The 19353-nt window shown below is 47.3% G+C and overlaps 2 protein-coding genes across 4 annotated transcripts in view; both read left to right on the top strand.

Moving 5' to 3' along the window:
- LOC115659409 (sodium channel protein type 3 subunit alpha) overlaps positions 1-19353 on the top strand; it is a 964414-nt gene that overhangs the window by 397986 nt on the left and 547075 nt on the right. The gene's annotated exons all lie outside the window — the stretch shown is intronic.
- Positions 1-19353, top strand: part of TTC21B (tetratricopeptide repeat domain 21B) — a 103428-nt gene that overhangs the window by 50707 nt on the left and 33368 nt on the right. For both annotated transcript variants that reach the window (XM_030579480.1, XM_030579482.1), the window contains 3 exons: positions 1502-1640; positions 3460-3566; positions 12646-12834. In XM_030579480.1, coding sequence (XP_030435340.1) covers positions 1502-1640; positions 3460-3566; positions 12646-12834 — 435 coding nt within the window. The remainder of the gene's footprint in view (positions 1-1501; positions 1641-3459; positions 3567-12645; positions 12835-19353) is intronic.

Here is a 19353-nt window from a genome sequence, read left to right on the forward strand (position 1 = left end):
ACTACAAATACAAGAAATCTCACTGCATAGCATAAAACTGTCCTCATGGAAAAGTGGAAAAGATTATCTATGTGGACAGCCATTGAAGGCTCCTAGATCTATAATCCTTGATTATATTCTATGTTTTTGAAACACTTTGGACTTTCATTTGGTTTCGTTAATGTTGACTTTATAGTGATTTTTGGCATGCTGTCCCTCCCCTGGTACAGTCATGTTCAGTTTCCTCTCACCCCAATGTATCCAGAGAATTTCAGTCTTTAACATTTCTTGCTGAATAACCCAAAGGAGAGTAGTGCCTATGCTTGGCTGGGAGTTCAGTGAAAACCTATTTTAATCCCTTTGCTTTTTTTGAGGCAGGTGCTCTACAGTGCTGCCGATATTTAAGCTGAAAGAGGTACACAGCTTAATGTTTTTGACATACTTTACATGCGCTGTAATGTAATCTTTTTTTTTTTAAAAAAAAAAGCCTTGAAAAATAGATTTTGAAAATTAAGCAGCAGTGTACTTAATTCCAGTTTTAATTTCTTTTTTTCGTGTAACATATAAAGTCATACATTAGAAAATAAGTTTTCTGTAACAGAAAATATTAATGCTTATATTTTAATTTTTCAAATACTGTAACTATAACTGTTTGGAAAACAGAATATATAAATACTTTCCCCACATTTTGTTTAAAAAAAAAAAAGCTTGGAAAATTTCTGTTTTAGAATCTACTCTAATTGTGACCACTTCACTAGAGCTGAAAGCAGCCCATGTGAGAGTATCCAGAAGGTTTTTTAAACTGTTGTTAGCTTTCATTTTCTTTTCTGTACAAAGGACCAAATCCTGATGCCACAAATAATGGCTCATACAAATCACTGCATCACTTTTTTAATAGGGCTGTCCTTGCTAAGAACCTATTTTTGTTGTTTGCTTGAAGACACTAAATTCTTTATTTTTTTTTTTTAATAAATCTTGCCCCGTGGGTGGGGGGGCCTTTTTTTTGGAAAAGCGCTAGCATCCCCTCCATTTGCAGATGTACTTCAAAATTTGGCAGAGAGAGAATGCTTGGGTTCTTCTGTCTGTAAATCCATTCAGATTTGGATATCAGCTCTCAGGATAGAAAAACAACAACTCTGAATGATGGAGAGGTGCTGTTTAAAAAGTAGTGTGTGGTCATATAATTAAAGATTTATCATAATGCAGAGGCCCAGGGAGCAGAACTAAGATTGGACAAGCAACCTGACATTTTGACACTTGTTAACTTCTGAGTCATTCACTTTGCAACCTAAAGTTTCTTTTAATATAGTTTTTGTATGTAATTCTAGATTGAAATAAATATCTGCTGGTACCAACTTGTTAGTGTTTTTACAGGACATTTCAGTTTATAATTGGGGTGTGAGTAGAGCAGGTAGTTGCATCATTAAGCAACATTTCACTAATTATCTAAGTGCAAGGTATTATTTAAGATTTATTTTAGAAATCTGATTTCCATAAATATATTAAAAATTATTGGTTTCAGGCAATAAGTTATTATGAAGCTGCACTGAAAAATGGTCAACAGAATATCCTTTTCTATGACCTGGCTGAACTCCTGCTGAAACTGAGGCAGTATGAAAAGGCGGAAAAAGTACTTCAGCAAGCTTTAGACCATGAGCCTGGTATGAAATAGTCGTTTTATTTACAACAAAAGAGAAATATTGGGGGCGAAATGGGGGGTTCTGTTTGATTTTTAGGAATAAATGGGTATAGTGTTGACATTTTTTCTTATGAACTTTCAAACTAGTGTTGGCACTGTACTATGAGAATTGCATGTAAATTTAATTTAACTCCATTTAAAGGTGACCAGCAAAGGATTTTTAAAATAGGGAGTTCAAACTTCCTTACTGCTTTATCACGTGTAAAGGCTTTCTGAAAAGTTGTTTTTATCTATCTTAGAAGTAACTTTTAAAAAGTGAAATCTGGTCATCCTGGTTTTGTTAAAAGAACACTAGGAGATATAAGATATGTTTGTTGTGTGCTCATCACAGCTTAGTTTGAGGGTTGAAGGTGTTTGAATCTTTAACACGGGCTTCCTTTATTCAAAATATTAATTGTTCATTGAAATTAAATAACAAAAATGGAATTTTAAAGGCTGACTAAAATTCCCTTATTAGCTCAACATTCATACTCTTGGCTTTTGTGATGTCACTATTGCTTCAATTCGCTAGTCTGCCAGCCTAAACAGGATCTGAATGTTAAATGCAGAAAACAAGCTGGAAAAGACTTCACATGTACAGTTAATCTACTTGTTTGGAATCTAATTGAGTTAGCCAAGGCCATCTGGCTCTGGCTAACCCAAGAGTCACATTTTATACAAATTGTGATTTTTTTTTTCCTGTAACAGGAAAAACAAACTACCACACCATCATCTTTCATATTTTCTGTACATCACAAGGAAACAAAAAAGTGCACAAGCCAAAATTATTTCCTTTGTAGATCCTTTTAAGAATTTTTTTCCTTACCTGACAAATTATTGTTCCACTGGGTGCCTTGAAACAGTTTTATATAGCATTTTTATAAAATGTAGTATTTCCTTAGCCAAAATAGAAATGAAATATTTTGTAATAATCTACAGAACACTAGAAAATGTACGGTGGAGAGTAATTGTGCACTGGATGGGAAATAGAGACAGAAAACATACTAAGCCATCTAACCTACCTTATTTACACACACAGCTCCTTAGAGACAGCCTGCTTATAGAGTGCTGCTCATTGTACTATGTTTTAGAAAATACACTTTAGTTTTAGGCACCTGTGTATTTAATACAGAACTGTATGTTTTTATTTGGAAGTAATAAGATCTCTTTGGTAAAGTAGAGATATAAATAGGCCCTAGATATACCAAACTGTAAAACAGCTATGCTGTGTCAGTTGGGACCAGATGAAGATTATAATATATGATGGAAGTGCTTATACTCCTCAAAACTGTTTCTTCCATAGTTTCTTTCACAGCCACTAAATAAAAGTAGCTTGCAGCTTTTTCAGTAGCCCTTTAAACACTTAGATAAAATAACCAAAGCTGTGCTTTCAGTCCTGTCTCCTTTCTATCAAAAATCCATCCAAAACAAGGTAGTTCTTCAGAGTTTAGCAATAGTTAAGTGAAAGCACCGTACAACCCAGTCCTACTCCCATTGAAATAGGACATTTCCTATTGATTTAATGGGATCAGGATTAGAACCTTAATTTGTGTAGCTTACTCAAGACATATTGGAAAGCCTTTTTTCCCTCTCATGCATTTGAAACTAACGTGAGCTGAACTAAAAACACAACTCCTTTTGGTTGAATCTTATGCAGATCTCAGTCCATTTTTTCCTGAACCCTGAAGATGCGCTTGCACAATTTCATCTTTGTTATGACTCATCCACAAGGTGTCATTGAACTGTCCAAAGGAGGCAATTCCTACTTTAACTTTTCTTTTCATATTTTAATATTTTAACAGTGAATGAGTTGTCTTCTCTAATGGAAGATGGACGTTACCAAGTTCTTCTAGCAAAAATTTATAGCAAAATGGAGAAGACAGATGAAGCTATTGTTTCTTTACAGCAGGTAAAGAAAAAATAAGTGTGTTAAACTTTTAAGATTTTGTGGGGAGGAGGAGGACTTCTAGCATTCTCCAGAAATAAATTGGATAGCAAAGTGGCTAAAGTAGAAAAGAAATAAAAATTAACTAGAGAGTGAATTGCTAGGAGGATTGGTAATAGGATACAGACCTTTTTACCTCTAGGTTAGTGGTTTGCTATTGACTGAAAGTGTTACTGTTGCTAGCTCTTAGGGGTCCTGTGAATTAAAGGTTCTGAAGTCCAAGTCCCAGCCACATGTTCATGTAAAAGCCACTATAGTTTCAGCAGAGTGGCTGAAGACTGGGCATGGAGTCAGAGCTAGCAGTGGCTGCCTTAGCTCAGGTCCAAAGCATGCTGCTGAGCATTATGGGGAGTTTGTGGGAGCTATGCCTGTAGCCCAGGGGGTCTCAATCTTTTTACTGGTGACCCTTTCACATAGCAAGCCTCTGAGTGCGACCCTCCCCTATACATTAAAAATACTTTTATATATATTTAACATCATTATAAATGCTGGAGGGAAAGTGGGGTTTGAGGTGAAGGCTGACAGCTTGCGATCCCCCATGGAATAACCTTGAGACTCCCCTGAGCGGTCCTGACCCCCAGTTTGAGAACTCCTGCTGTAGCCTTTCTGCGCATAGAGTAATTGAATTTCAGTTGCCATCCAAGGGCAGCATTAAGGATAAGGACTGGCAAACTGGGGAGTGTAAAGTTAAGACCTAGAATGGGGCTTGAGGGGAGAGCTGTAATGGCTAGAGAAAGAGGAGCAAAATGGTGGCAGCTAGAGACACAGTCTGGAGCTTTGGAAAAGATGCAACACCTCTCCACAATCTGAAAGTTGATCTGACCAAAGAACTTCCTTTCCACTCATTTGTTGAAAGACCTAATTTCAATGTGTTGGGCTCCAATGATTTCCTCCACCATGTGCACAAAAACCTACGGCTGAACTGCAGATGCAGGGAGCCTGGGCAATATCTTCTGAGCAGTCTGAAAAATTAAACGAGGCGTACTGCCCAAAGGATGTTTGCATAAAAAACCCAGACAACATATTTTAATCTATTGTAACATTTTGGTATTTCATATCTCAATAAGAAATGCATCGAACCTACTCCCGTCTCTTATTTTTGATTCTTCCTTGTCTCATTCTCTTCTGTCAGCTTTTTTCTTTTTAGAGTTCAGTATCTTCTCCCCTCAGTTCTCAGTAACTGTTTCCCTGCCAACTGATTTCTCCATTTCACCCTTTATTTCCTTGTGTTGTCTCTCTCTCTGCCTCCTTCATATTCTTTTAGCCTGTCTCCCTTCTTTTAATAACTACTCTCTTCACAACCTCCCTCTTTGCTCTCCCTCTTCTAACATATCCTCAGTGTCTCATTCTCTTTTGCCACTGAATGTGTCTGCTTGCTTCCATTCCCCTCAAGCTCTCCTTTCTCCCACTGTTGTCTGCCCATGCCTGCCACTTTCATAGAATATCAGGGTTGGAAGGGACCTCAGAAGGTCCTTTAGTCCAACCCCCTGCTCAAAGCAGGACCAATCCCAAGATTTTTACCTCAGTTCCCTAAACAGCCCCCTCAAGGATTGAACTCACAATCCTGGGTTTAGCAGGCCAATGCTCAAACCACTGAGCTTTGTCTGTTACTAAAATGCCCATGCATTAATTTACTAGTCCCAACTATACATTCAGTCACCACCTGCCACACACACACACACACTCTCTCTCTCTCTCTCTCTCTCTCTCTCTCTCTCTCTCTCTTACCCTTTAACTTTCAGAAGGGGACCCAGGATTGGCCCTCACAGCTCTTTTTTTCTGGATCTCTTTTGCTGCCCATCCCCTACACATACTGTTTGTAGTTTCTTTCTTTTGCTGGAAGTGGCTGTAGGGGGGAGGAAGTGTAGTTGTGGATTGGCAGAGAAGGTGGCTTTAAGCTGCTTTTTTGTTTGTTTTTTTACCTAAACCACCACTAGAAGGGCAGGAGGAAGAAGCAGAGTAACATAACTGCTTCTTTCTCCCCAGTGTCTTGTGACAGCCCTTAAGCAAGGATGGGAGAGGGGGAAAAATCTTCAGAACCAACAGGAAGCAGCTCTTTCTTAATGGGCTTTCAAAGATCAGATGGCTGGTGCACTCCTTGTGTGCTTCAGCACTTTCTTTACACAATGATTGAGGTCTAATTGATATTAATTAGTCAATAGATATATTGGGCTGATACTAAAAAAATCTATGCAAATGTATATAATTGAGGAATTTTTGTTGCTTCATTTGTTACTCATAATTTTTTTGCTCCCAGGGCTGAGTGTGATGTAATATGAAGAAATCCTAGATAAGTTGTGAGGTCTGCTATGTAGGAGTTCCACTTTTGAATTTCCACCAGAATTGAGACTCTCAGAAAACAAAATAGTAACAACACAAAATTCAAATTTTCTTTTAGCAGGTGAAATAAGTGTGATAATTTGTTTTTTGGACCTAGATGTCTTGCTCATCTCTGCCTTACCAGTAGTCAGGTTTTGTCAGTACTTAGTGAAAACAAAACTTGTTTCCAAACAAGAGAAGGCAGCTTTAAAAAAAAGACTTGATGTGATGCTTGAGCTGAATGTTTTTTCACATGTAATCAACAGCCTTCATAGGCAGAACTTGAAGCAGGAGGAGTCCCGATAGTGGTTGTAGGGGGGAAAAAAGATGAATGATGTGATGCTTGAGCTGAATGTTTTTTCACATGTAATCAACAGCCTTCATAGGCAGAACTTTGAGCGGGAGGAGTCCCGATAGTGGTTGTAGGGGGGGAAAAAGATGAATATTGTGTTTAAGTACAAAAAAATCAATTTTCTTTCCCACTGTTGATTACCAGAGTACTTTTTTGTAAACAGAAAGCTGCTGCTTTAAGCAGACAACTGCTCTTGTCAGAATCATTCAGTGATGTCTTGTGCCAGTACTTTTTGCCATCACAGCTCCTGTCACAGTGGTGGATTAGGAAATTACTGAATGAACTGAGGAAGATGGGGTGATTTAGAAGATTACTGCTGATTAGCTCGCTACAGGAATCTTTTTTACTTTAAGTTTTTATAACTATAATTTTGAGCTAACTATGATCATATGATGGCTTGAAAAAATTATGAAATATTCTAAGTTTTACTTTTTTTTTTTTTTTACAAGTGGTCATATCTTAAGTTAGGTAAAAATGTGTAAAATGTAAGGAAAATGTTGCAGATTAGTGAAATTGGATGAAACTTTTAATATTACTAAAATTGCAGATTTTGTCATTTAATAAAAAAATCACTTTCACTGTTAGGCTATGTCTATACTACACACCACTTGGTGGCAGTGTGTAGTATATTTGGAGCTACATGCCATGTTGAAAAGCACATCTGCACTGCTGTGTGTAGCTACTTGTGTCAGTGAAATGCTCCCCGTGGGCGGCGAGTTCCATAGCCACGTGGTGCTTGGGCACCAGCAATATTTAGAGCCCAGGGGCCAAGCTCCACCAATATCTGGGGCTGGGTGTCCTCCCCAGCTCCCCGTCCCCCTCTTGCCTTCCCGGGCTCGGGGGCATGGCTGCTACTCTGAAAACTGACACACTGTCTCTTCTGTGCAGCTCCATGTTGCCTCCCTGCAGCAACTGCTGCCTCAGGGTCCTAGTGCCCCCATCTCAACTGCCATGGCAGACTTACTCTGAGCCTGCCCTTCCCCCTCAGACCCTTCCCTTTTCCAGCAGGACCCTCCAGCAGCACAGGTGTCCGTCCCCTCCCCTCCCCCCCTGCAGTCACCACTTCTGCTCCATGCTGGGCAAGGAGGCAGCCCCACCCCTCACCCCCCAGTGACAACAAAGGTGTGCCAAGATTATGGCGATCAACAGATGGCTCAGGCAATGGTGCTATAAGGAGGGCTTTGGGATGTACGGCCACTGGGAAGCATTTATGGACAGAAGACTGTTCTCTCGGGATGGACTTCACCCGTAAGGAGGGAAATAGACTTCTAGGATGGAGGCTCGCCCAACTGATTAAGAGAGCTTTAAATAGGAATTTGGGGGAGATGGTTGGGAGATGTCCAGGTGATCTCCACGCCGCAATTTAACCTTGAGAGGGAAGAAAACAAAGTAAGACGGGATACAGCCGTGGACAGAATTGACATAAGGAGGAAGGGTAGTGTAGATACTAGTCTAACAGGTGATGCTGGTGGTAGAATGTCTGTGCCTAACCGGGTAAAGAATGTCAGTGAAGCCAAACAGCAAAAATTAAGATGTCTGTACACTAATGCGAGGAGCCTAGGTAACAAAATGGAGGAACTAGAGCTACTGGTGCAGGAAGTGAAACCGGATATTATAGGGATAACAGAAACATGGTGGAATAGTAGTCATGACTGGAATACAGGTATTGAAGGCTATGTGCTGTCTAGGAAAGACAGAAATAAAGGCAAAGGTGGTGAAGTAGCATTGTATATCAATGATGAGGTTAACTGTAAAGAAATAAGAAGTGATGGAATGGATAAGACAGGGTTTGTCTGGGCAAAAATCGCACTGGGAAAGAAAGCTACTAAAGCCTCCCCTGAGATAGTGCTTGGGGTGTGCTACAGACCGCCGGGATCTGATTTGGATATGGATAGAGACCTCTTTAATGTTTTTAATGAAGTAAACACTAATGGGAATTGTGTTATCATGGGAGACTTTAACTTCCCAGATATAGACTGGAGGACAAGTGCTAGTAAGAATAATAGGGCTCAGATTTTTCTGGATGTGATAGCTGATGGATTTCTTCACCAAGTAGTTGAAGAACTAACAAGAGGGGATGCCATTTTAGATTTGGTTTTGGTGAGTAGTGAGGACCTCATAGAAGAAATGGTTTTAGGGGACAACCTTGGTTCGAGCGATCATGAGCTAATTCAGTTCAAACTAGATGGAAGGATAAACAAAAATAGATCTGGGACTAGGGTTTTTGACTTGAAAAGGGCTAACTTAAAAGAATTAAGGAAATTAGTTAGGGAAATGGATTGGACTGAAGAACTTGTGAATCTAAATGCGGAGGAGGCCTGGAATTACTTTAAGTCGAAGCTGCAGAAACTATCAGAAGCCTACATCCCAAGAAAGGGGAAAAAAATGATAGGCAGGAGTTGTAGACCAAGCTTGGATGAGCAAGCATCTCAGAGAGGTGATTAAGAAAAAGCAGAAAGCCTACAAGGAGTGGAAGATGTGTGGGATTAGCAAGGAAAGCTACCTTAATGAGGTCAGAACATGTAGGGATAAAGTGAGAAAGGCTAAAAGCCATGTAGAGTTGGACCTTGCAAAGGGAATTAAAACCAATAGTAAAAGGTTCTATAGCCATATAAATAAGAAGAAAACAAAGAAAGAAGACCGCTAAACACTGAGGATGGAATGGAGGTTAAGAATAACCTAGGCATAGCCCAATATCTAAATAAATACTTTGCCTCAGTCTTTAATAAGGCTAATGAGGAGCTTAGGGATAATGGAAGGATGACAAATGGGAATGAGGATATGGAGGTAGATATTACCACATCTGAGGTAGAAGCCAAACTTGAACAGCTTAAGGGGACAGAATCGGAGGGCCCAGATAATCTTCATCCAAGAATATTAAAGGAACTGGCACATGAAATTGCAAGCCCATTAGCAAGAATTTTTAATGAATCGGTAAACTCAGGGGTTGTACCCTATGACTGGAGAATTGCTAACATAGTTCTTATCTTTAAGAAAGGGAAAAAAAGTGATCCAAGTAACTATAGGCCTGTTAGTTTGACATCTGTAGTATGTAAGGTCTTGGAAAAAATTTTGAAGGAGAAAGTAGTTAAGTACATTGAGGTCAATGGTAATTGAGACAAATTACAACATGGTTTTACAGAAGGTAGATCGTGACAAACCAACCTGATCTCCTTCTTTGAGAAGGTCACAGATTATTTAGACAAAGGAAATGCAGTAGATGTAATTTACCTCGATTTCAGTAAGGCATTTGACACAGTTCCCCATGGGGAATTATTAGTTAAAATGGAAAAGATGGGGATGAATATGAAAATTGAAAGGTGGATAAGGAACTGGTTAAAGGGGAGACTACAACGGGTCGTACTGAAGGATGAACTGTCAGGCTGGAAGGAGGTTACTAGTAGAGTTCCTCAAGGATCAGTTTTGGAACCAATCTTATTTAACCTTTTTATTACTGACCTGGGCACAAAAAGCGGGAATGTGCTAATAAAGTTTGCGGATGACACGAAGCTGGGAGGTATTGCTAACACAGAGAAGGACCGGGATATCATACAGGAAGATCTGGATGACTTTGTAAACTGGTGTAATAGTAATAGGATGAAATTTAATAGTGAAAAGTGCATGGTCATGCATTTAGGGATTAATAATAAGAATTTTAGTTATAAATTGGGAACAGATCAGTTGGAAGCAACAGAGGAGGAGAAGGACCTTGGAATATTGGTTGATCAAAGGATGACTATGAGCTGCCAATGTGATATGGCCGTTAAAAAAGTTAATGCAGTTTTAGGATGCATTAGGCGAGGTATTTCCAGCAAAGATAAGGAGGTGTTAGTACCGTTATATAAGGCACTGGTGAGACCTCATCTGGAATACTGTGTGCAGTTCTGGTCTCCCATGTTTAAGAAGGATGAATTCAAACTGGAACAGGTTCAGAGACGGGCTACTAGGATGAGCCGAGGAATGGAAAACCTGTCTTATGAAAGGAGACTAAAAGAGCTTGGCTTGTTTAGCCTAACCAAAAGAAGGTTGAGGGGGGATATGCTTGCTCTTTATAAATATATCAGAGGGATTAATATTAGGGAGGGAGAGGAATTATTTAAACTTAGTACCAATGTAGACACAAGAACAAATGGGTATAAACTGGACACTAGGAAGTTTAGACTTGAAATTAGACGAAGGTTTCTAACCATTAGAGGAGTGAAGTTCTGGAACACCCTTCCAAGGGGAGTAGTGGGGGCAAAAGACATATCTGGCTTTAAAACTAAGCTTGATAAGTTTATGGAAGGGATGGTATGGTGGGATAGCTTAATTTTGGCAATTGATCTTTGATTATCAGCAGGTAAGTATGCCCAGTGATCTGTGATGGGATGTTAGATGGGATGGGATCTGAGTTACTGCAGAGAATTCTTTCCTGAGTGCTGGCTGGTGACTCTTGCCCACATGCTCAGGGTTTAGCTGATCGCCATATTTGGGATCGGGAAGGAATTTTCCTCTGGGGCAGATTGGCAGAGGCCCTGGAGGTTTTTCGCCTTCCTCTGCAGCGTGGGGCATGGGTCACTTGCTGGTGGATTCTCTGCAGCTTGAGGTCTTCAAACCACAATTTGAAGACTTCAGTAACTCAGACATAGGTTAAGGGTTTGTTATAGAAGTAGATGGGTAGGATTCTGTGGCCTGCTTTGTGCAGGAGGTCAGACTAGATGATCATATTGGTCCCTTCTGACCCTGAAGTCTATGAGTCTATAAGCTACTGTCCAGGGCAACAGCAGGGGAGGAGGCGCACGCAGCACCCCCTGGCACCCACCACGGGGAAGGTAGGGGAGATTCCTGGACCTGAGAGTGGCCCTAGGAGCACATGGAGTGATAGTGGTGGGAGTGAGTGTGCTGCTGGGGGGGCAGGAAAGATGGGCTCCTCCTCCAGAGCTTGCTGCTGCCGGCAGGGAAAGGGCTGGGGGAGTCGTCCTCTCTGGCCCCTGTCCCGGAGCAGCCTGCCTGTACCCCAAACTCATCCCTAGCCCTGCTGCACCCCAGAGCCCACACCCCCAGTCAGAGCTTTCACCCCCCCACCACACCCTCTGCCCGAGCCCCTCCAGCACCCCAAACTTGATTCCTAGCCCCAGACAGAGCCCTCACCCCCTACACCCCTACCCTCTGCCCAAGCCTTGAGCCCTTCCACACCCCAAACCCCTCATCTACAGCCACACCTCTGCACCCATCCCATTTTCAAACTCCCTCCCAGAGCCTGCACCCCAATCCCCTACCCCAGCTTAGGGCCTGCACCCCAGACCTCCACCCCCACCCAAACTCCCTCCCAGAGCCTTGGGCAGGTGGGGGGGGGGAGTTTGGGTGGGGGCAGGTTCTGGGCACCACCAAAATTTCTGCAAACCTACCACCCCTGACTCTGGCAGAGGGTATGCGGGGGGGGGAATGGGAGTGCTAGTGCTTCAGCAGCTCCCCATTGTTGGAATCTTTCACTGTGATGAACAAACGCTCTACTAGTTTCCTGCTGCCAGTATCTTTCCCACAGCAGGGGAAGGGCTCCGTCAGTGAGAAGCTGGCAGAGCTTTTCCTTGCTGCCAGTCTTTCCCTACAACAGTGGAGAGATAGCGGGACACTACATTGTTAAAAACAGCAGTGTAGGTGAGGAGACATGGCTTGGGTGAGTAGAAGGCCATGCAGGGTATGTAATCGAATACATACCCACACCCTTCTGGTGTGTCTTTACTTGCCTAAGTCGTTCCTCACCATCTACGCTGTGTTTATTTCCGTAGTGGGGGTGGGCTACCCACGTGTGTTCTCTACACACTCCGAAAAGAAGCATGCAGTATAGTTGTACCTATAGTGTGCCATCATCCCCCCCCCGCCAAAAAAAAAAATCTAGGAATATTGCCCAGTTCTCTTTCTAATTTCCTCCACTCCACCTTGGTGGAAAACCTACTTTTCAAGAAACCAACAAAATTATATTGTGTAGATTACATCTACTTTCTTGGCATGTAGGTGGCAAATGATGATGCTGGCACACAAAATAAAAATATTTTCTTCTTAATGGAGCCCTGTTTAAATAGTCAGAGGGTCTGTATTGGACAAGGATATAGGATATCTCCATCTCTTTGAAATAATGTTAAGAAGCTTGTGTATATTAAGAAAAACAAAAACAACAAGAAGTAAAATACCAACCTGTGATTGAGTGCATTGAGAGTTTGGGGAGAAGAATTTTCCTGTGGAGCATTTTTTCCAGCTAAGGGAGAGCCGGTAACAAACTTGTGAATGCAGCCTCTGCATTCACAACTTGTGCATTTTTTGTCAAATTATATTAACAATGATTGTTATTATCGCATTAACTTTCTGTTACCCTCACCCTTTTTTCCCCCCTAGGCTCGGGAATTGCAAGCCAGAGTACTCAAACGGGTTCAAATAGAGCAGCTGGATGCAGTTCCTGCACAGAAACAGTTAGTAGCTGAGATTTGTGTGGAGATTGCAAAACATTGTACAGCCCAGCGAAACCATGAGAAAGCAATTAAATTTTACAAAGAAGCTCTAATTCATTGTGAAACAGATAACAAGGTCAGTTCTGCCTCAAAAATAACTATTTTATGTCACCTTTTATTGAAATGTCTTGTCATCTAACAACTTTTTACTGCTGAACTATAAAGTTTAAAAAAAATATGCCTTTGTTGTTGCTTTAAGATGTAGAGACAGTCTGAGTTCTTCTTCTACTTATTTCTGTCTTAGGGCTTGTCTTCACTGCAGTGGTAAATAGTGTTCTTCTTCGAGTGATTGCTCATATCCATTCCAGTTAGGTGTACGCGCCGCGCGTGCACATTCGTCGGAAAACTTTTACCCTAGCAACTCAGTGGGCCGGCAGGTCGCCCCCTAGAGTGGCGCCACCATGGCGCTCCATATATACTCCTGCCGGCCCACCCGCTCCTCAGTTCCTTCTTACCGCCCGTGTCGGTCGTTGGAACAGTGGAGCGCGGCTTAGCTGACCTCCACTTCCCTAGCTACTCGTTTTCTCGTATATATTATGCAGTCATAACACTTTTATATATATATTTGTATGGTTAGTTTAGTTAGCGGGGTTCAGGAAGTAGCCCCTTCCATGAGCCCAGTGCCGGAGCCATGCATGGCTCACCGGGTTTTAAAAAGGGGCCCGGCTTGCCAGAAGCCGCGGCCGAAGAGAGATCTACATGACTCCTGTTTGAAGTGCCTCAGGGAATCACACTTGACAGATAAGTGCCCCATTTGCAAGGCTTTTAAGCCGAGAACAAAAAGGTGCGGGACTTTCACTTACCCCTCCACCTTGGGCGCGGAGCGATGTTCAAGCGGCGGGCAGAAGCGCCTCCTCGGCACCGGACCCCGCCGGTACCACCAAGGCCTTTCGGCACCGACCGTCGCCGGCACCGATGTCGACTCGGCACCGCTCCCTTCTTCCGAGGTCGAGAGAGTCTACGATTCCTGCTGGTGCCGGGCGGCTCCCCGGCACGCGCCGTGGTTGAGCCCCCTGCTCCCGCTACTTCCGTGCCACCTGCATCGCAGCCAGAGAGCTCGCCTCAGTTGCGTTATCCGACACCGTCACCTGCAGAGGCACCGATGACTTCGGCTCCGTCGATTCCAGTCCCCCAGGACCAGGGAATCCGCTGCCTGGCAGCTCCCCGGCTCGCGCCGTGGTAGAGCTTAGTGCTCCTGCTGCTTCTGTGCCAGCTGCACCACAGCTAGACAGCTCGTCTAAGATGGCTCGCCCGGCACCGACGACGTCGGCACCGTCGATCCCGGTCCCACGAGGGCCGTAGAATCCGGTGCCTGACGGCTCCCCGGCACGCGCCGTGGTTGAGCGTATTGCTCCTGCTGCTTCCGTGCCAGCGGCACCGCAGCCAGAGAGCTCGTCTAGTCGGATCGCCTGGCGCTGACACCTGCTACGGCACCGATGACGTCGTCACCGTCGATCCCGGTCCCACAAGGGCCGTAGAATCCGGTGCCTGACGGCTCCCCGGCACGCGCCGTGGTTGAGCGTATTGCTCCTGCTGCTTCCGTGCCAGCGGCACCGCAGCCAGAGGGCTCGTCTACGTCGGATCGCCCGGCACCGACACCTGCTGCGGCACCGATGGCGTCGGCACCGTCGATCCCGGTCCCACACGGGCCGTAGAATCTGGTGCCTGACGGCTCCCCGGCACGCGCCGTGGTTGAGCGTATTGCTCCTGCTGCTTCCGTGCCAGCGGCACCGCAGCCAGAGGGCTCGTCTACGTCGGATCGCCCGGCACCGACACCTGCTGCGGCACCGATGGCGTCGGCACCGTCGATCCCGGTCCCACACGGGCCGTAGAATCCGGTGCCTGACGGCTCCCCGGCACGCGCCGTGGTTGAGCGTATTGCTCCGGCTGCTTCCGTGCCAACGGCACCGCAGCCAGAGGGCTCGTCTACGTCGGATCGCCCGGCACCGACACCTGCTGCGGCACCGATGGCGTCGGCACCGTTGATCCCGGTCCCACACGGGCCGTAGAATCCGGTGCCTGACGGCTCCCCGGCACGCGCCGTGGTTGAGCGTATTGCTCCTGCTGCTTCCGTGCCAGCGGCACCGCAGCCAGAGGGCTCGTCTACGTCGGATCGCCCGGCACCGACACCTGCTGCGGCACCGATGGCGTCGGCACCGTCGATCCCGGTCCCACACGGGCCGTAGAATCCGGTGCCTGACAGCTCCCCGGCACGCGCCGTGGTTGAGCGTATTGCTCCGGCTGCTTCCGTGCCAACGGCACCGCGGTCAGAGAGCTAGTCTAAGTCGGATCGCCCGGCACCGACACCTGCTGCGGCACCGATGACGTCGGCACCGTCGATCCCGGTCCCGCAAGGGCCGTAGAATCCGGTGCCTGACGGCTCCCAGGCACGCGCCGTGGTTGAGCTGTTCCGGCTGCTTCTATCGGCACCGTCGATTCCAGTCCCACAAGGGCTATCGAATCCGGTGCCCGACGGCTCCCCGGCACGCGCCGTGGTTGAGCGTATTACTCCCGCTGCTTCAGTGCTGACGGCACCGCAGCCAGACAGCTTATCTAACTCGGTTCGCCCGGCACCGGCACCTACCGAAGCTCTGATGACCTCGGTACCGTGGATCCCGGCCCCACGAGGGCCGTCGAATCCGGTGCCTGACAGCTCCCCAGTACGCACTGTGGTTGAGCCTGCTGTTCCCTGCACGCCGGAGATGTTACCAACGGCGAGGGCTCTCAGTGCCATGACAGAGTCAGTGCTGCCTGACCCGGGCACCGCCGGTACGGGTAATACAGTCTCTTCAAGGGACTGTCCCCTGTCAGTACAGCAGAGCGGCACCGTCCATGATCACGGTCCCGCAGACACTCCAAGTCCTGTCGGCACGCCGGACACCACTGGCAGTCCCGGTACTGTTTTCCTCGGTACTGGTCACACTCGCTGCACCGGTCGGTATCCCGTTCGCCGACCCGCTATCGGCACCGTTCCGACATCTGGCACCGGGGCAGGTACCTTGACTCCTGTAGCTCTTCTCCGAGCCTCGAGATCTCCGTCGACCTCCCGACACCGTTCTGGTTGCGGGTCTGGATCTCGTTCCAGGTACCGATACGCCTCCCGATGCCGGTCCCCGGTGCCGAGTTGGGCAAGGTCCGAGTGAGTCAGAGACTCGGCCCGTGTCTTCTTTTAGTACCTCCATGGCCATCCGGACACGCATCCGTGTCATCCCATATGCGCAGATTTTATGCTCAGGACCACGATCCTGATATCATGGCCAGCGGGCGCCAGCCCCGAAGCAGAAAGAGCCTTGGCGAATGCAAGGTGTAATCTGCAGGGGCCCTGCGCCTCTGGGTAGCAAAGCAACAAGCCTTGCTTAGCTGCGATAATTATAGCACCTGGGTGGAGGAGTTTCTCCCTCGAACCTCCCACCTAGAGTTCGCTGCCGTCTTGGAGGACGGGGGAAAGAATTTACCCTTTGTTGGTAAAGGCATCTTCGCGGCAGAGACAGCCCCAGACTGCGAAGCCTGCTGGACAATAGGGTCCTAATGCGTCTCAGCGTGTATACGCTTGCGACCAAACGCAGGCCTTTATGGCCCCAGCCGCCATACTCTGTGCCTAGCCAGAGGCAGAACTCTGGAAAACGGCAAGGCCAAGGTGGTCGCAGACAAACGTCAGGCCCCCTAAAAAGCCAAAGTCGAGGTCCCTCGCAATTACCACTGGGACCAAAGACGGACCTTCCAAGGTTCGCCGGAGGGCGGTGTACCAGTCGCAGGACGGGATCCTGATCCCGCTTTCTCCTGGCATGGCCCCAGTTACTTTTAGATCGCTGGGTCCTGCGCACGATGGAGCATAGGTACCACCTTTAAATTGCTCCAGCCCTGTCCCCCTTCAGCGGACGAAAGGGGCTAGGGGTTTTACTCCCGTTATGCCCTAGTTCCCCACTCGAACACAGGTCTCAGACCTCCCTGGTCCTGCATGGACTCAACCGGTTTGGGATAAGGTTGAAGTTCTGCATGGTATCCCTGGGAACCATTATTCCATCCTTGCCTCCTGGGGGCTACTATGCCGCCCTGGATAGGAAGGACGCGTACTTTCGCAATGCCATCTTCCCTCCGCACGGGAGATGCCTCCGCTTTATAGCCAGCGGTGAATACTCCCGGTTTACGGCCATAGTCGCCGCCTACCGTAGCTATGTCGGATATGCGTTTTTCCGTATTGGGACGATTCGCTTATCCGAGGAGACTCTGACACACAACCCACTCAGCCGTGGGCATCGTCACGGTCTTATTCACAGATCAAGGCCTGATGATTACTATAGAGCAATCCACTCTGGTTCCCACGCAGAGGTTGGGCTTCCTAGGGGCTATCTTGGTCTCCTACCTAGCCGGAGCCTGCTTATCGCAACTGCGGTTTTAGGCGATGGCATCAATCATCTGAGGTCTGAAGGCTTTCCCAACGACCTCAGCTCGTTCTTGTCTCAGTCTCCTGGGTCCATGGTTGCCCGCAAGTTTGTAACCAAACACGCCAAGCTCCGCCTCCGTCCTCTCCAAGTCCGGCCCACCTCGGCGTACCGCTTGGACAGGGAGCCAATGGTCATGGTAGTCACAGTTCCCTCGAACGCCTTAGGCTCCCTAGAGTGGTGGCTAACCCCCTCCTTGGTGTGGACAGGATGCGGTTTCATCCGCCCCAGCCCTCACTGCCCCTGACGGCGGACGCATCATCTCTCTGCTCGAGTGCTCATGGTCACCTCCGAGCTTAAGGCCTTCGGTCTTCTAGGGAGCTGGCATTCCTCATTAATGCCCCAAAAATCAGAGTAGTCCGCCTGGCATGCCAGGGGTTCCAGCGGCAGCTGCGAGGCCGTTGTATCTCGGTGTTTACAGCCAACACAATGGCCAGGTGCTTCATAAGCATTCAGGGGGGACATAGTCCTCCCCCCCTTTTTTGTCAGGAGGCCATCCATTTCCGGGTCTTTTGCATGGCCCGCTCGATGGAGCTGGCGACGTCCTTTCTCCCAGGCGTTCGGAACGTCTTATCTCTTTGACTCAGCAGGTCTTTCCTGTCTTACGAGTCATCACTCTGCCCCATGTGAGGCGTCCCGCTTTCCGGAAGTGGAAATGGTTCCTCACACAGACCTGTTCGCTCACCGCGAGTGCAGGAAATGCCAGGTGTTCTGCTCCTTCCAAGGTCTCTCCTCGGAATCGATCTTGGACGCATTCCTGATACCGTGGAACGGCCAACTGCATTATGCCTTCCCGCTGTTCCCACTGGTTCGTTACGTCCTGCTCAAATTCCGCAGGGGCGGAGCGTGCGTCATCATGATCACTCCAGAGTGGTCCAGGCAGCACTGACATACCACGTTGCTCGGCCTGTCAGCCCAGACCTCATCACTCAGGGCAATGACAGGCTTCGTCACTCGGACCTGCAGCCTCTTCGCCTCACGGTGGCTCCTGCGTACCTGAGTTGGGGTGACAGGCAGCCTTCCACCTGGTCAACGTACCGAGCCAGGTGGAAGCGTTTCCTTTACAGCTGCAGTACGCTCGATCTTGCTCCTGCTGAGGTCTCGATCCCCTCTATTTGGCCTGCTTCTGGCCTTCAGCGGCAGGATCTGGCGGTATCATCGCTGAGGATACTCTCAGCAGCCGTCCCTACCTTCCAGCAGGCTAAGATGGACGTTCAGTGTCCCACGCTCTATGGGTTCGAGGTCCCTCAAGGGCTTGGAGCGCTTGCACCCTCGGGTGCGCCGCCCAGCCCCGCCCTGGGGCCTCAACTTAGTCTTGGCCAGACGGGTCTCTGAGATCAGAGCTCTTACGAAGGTTCCACAAAGACAAGGTGCAGTTGTGACCGCACCCGGCTTTCCTCCCTAAGGTGTTTTGGCCTTTCATGTTACCCACAGCTCAACGCAATGGGCATAACCGTTGCACTCCTTGGACATCTGTGGAGTGCTCACAGAATCATTGCCTAAGGCGCCCCAGCTCTGCCCCGGTAGCGGGCCAAAGGGAGGGCTTGCTTGTTTTCCTCTCAGAGGATCTCATCTTGGGTGATGGCGGACATCCCCACTTGTTCTGATTTGGCTCATATTTCCCCAAGCCACATCACCGTGCATTCTACCAGGGCTCAGGCTTCATCTGCCGCCTTGCTGGCTCGTGTTTCTACCCACGAGATCTGTCGCGAAGCTCCATTGGTCCTCGGTCCTTACCTTTGCTTCGCAGTATGCCCTGGTTCAGCAGTCAAGAGAGGCTGTAGCCTCTGGCTCGGCAGTTTTATTCTGCCACATTTCACTCCGACCCCACCGCCTTTGTAAGGCTTGGGATTCACCTAACTGGAATGGATATGAGCAATCACTCGAAGAAGAAAAGACGGTTACTCACCTTTGTAACTGTTGTTCTTCGAGATGTGTTGCTCATATCCATTCCGCACCCGCCCTCCTTCCCCACTGTCGGAGTAGCCGGCAAGAAGGAACTGAGGAGCGGGTGGGCCGGCAGGAGTATATATGGAGCGCCATGGTGGCGCCACTCTAGGGGGCGACCTGCCAGCCCACTGAGTTGCTAGGGTAAAAGTTTTCCGACGAATGTGCACGCGCGGCGCGTACACCTAACTGGAATGGATATGAGC

Source organism: Gopherus evgoodei, chromosome 11 (genome assembly GCF_007399415.2).
Source record: "Gopherus evgoodei ecotype Sinaloan lineage chromosome 11, rGopEvg1_v1.p, whole genome shotgun sequence".
Taxonomy (NCBI): domain Eukaryota; kingdom Metazoa; phylum Chordata; order Testudines; family Testudinidae; genus Gopherus; species Gopherus evgoodei.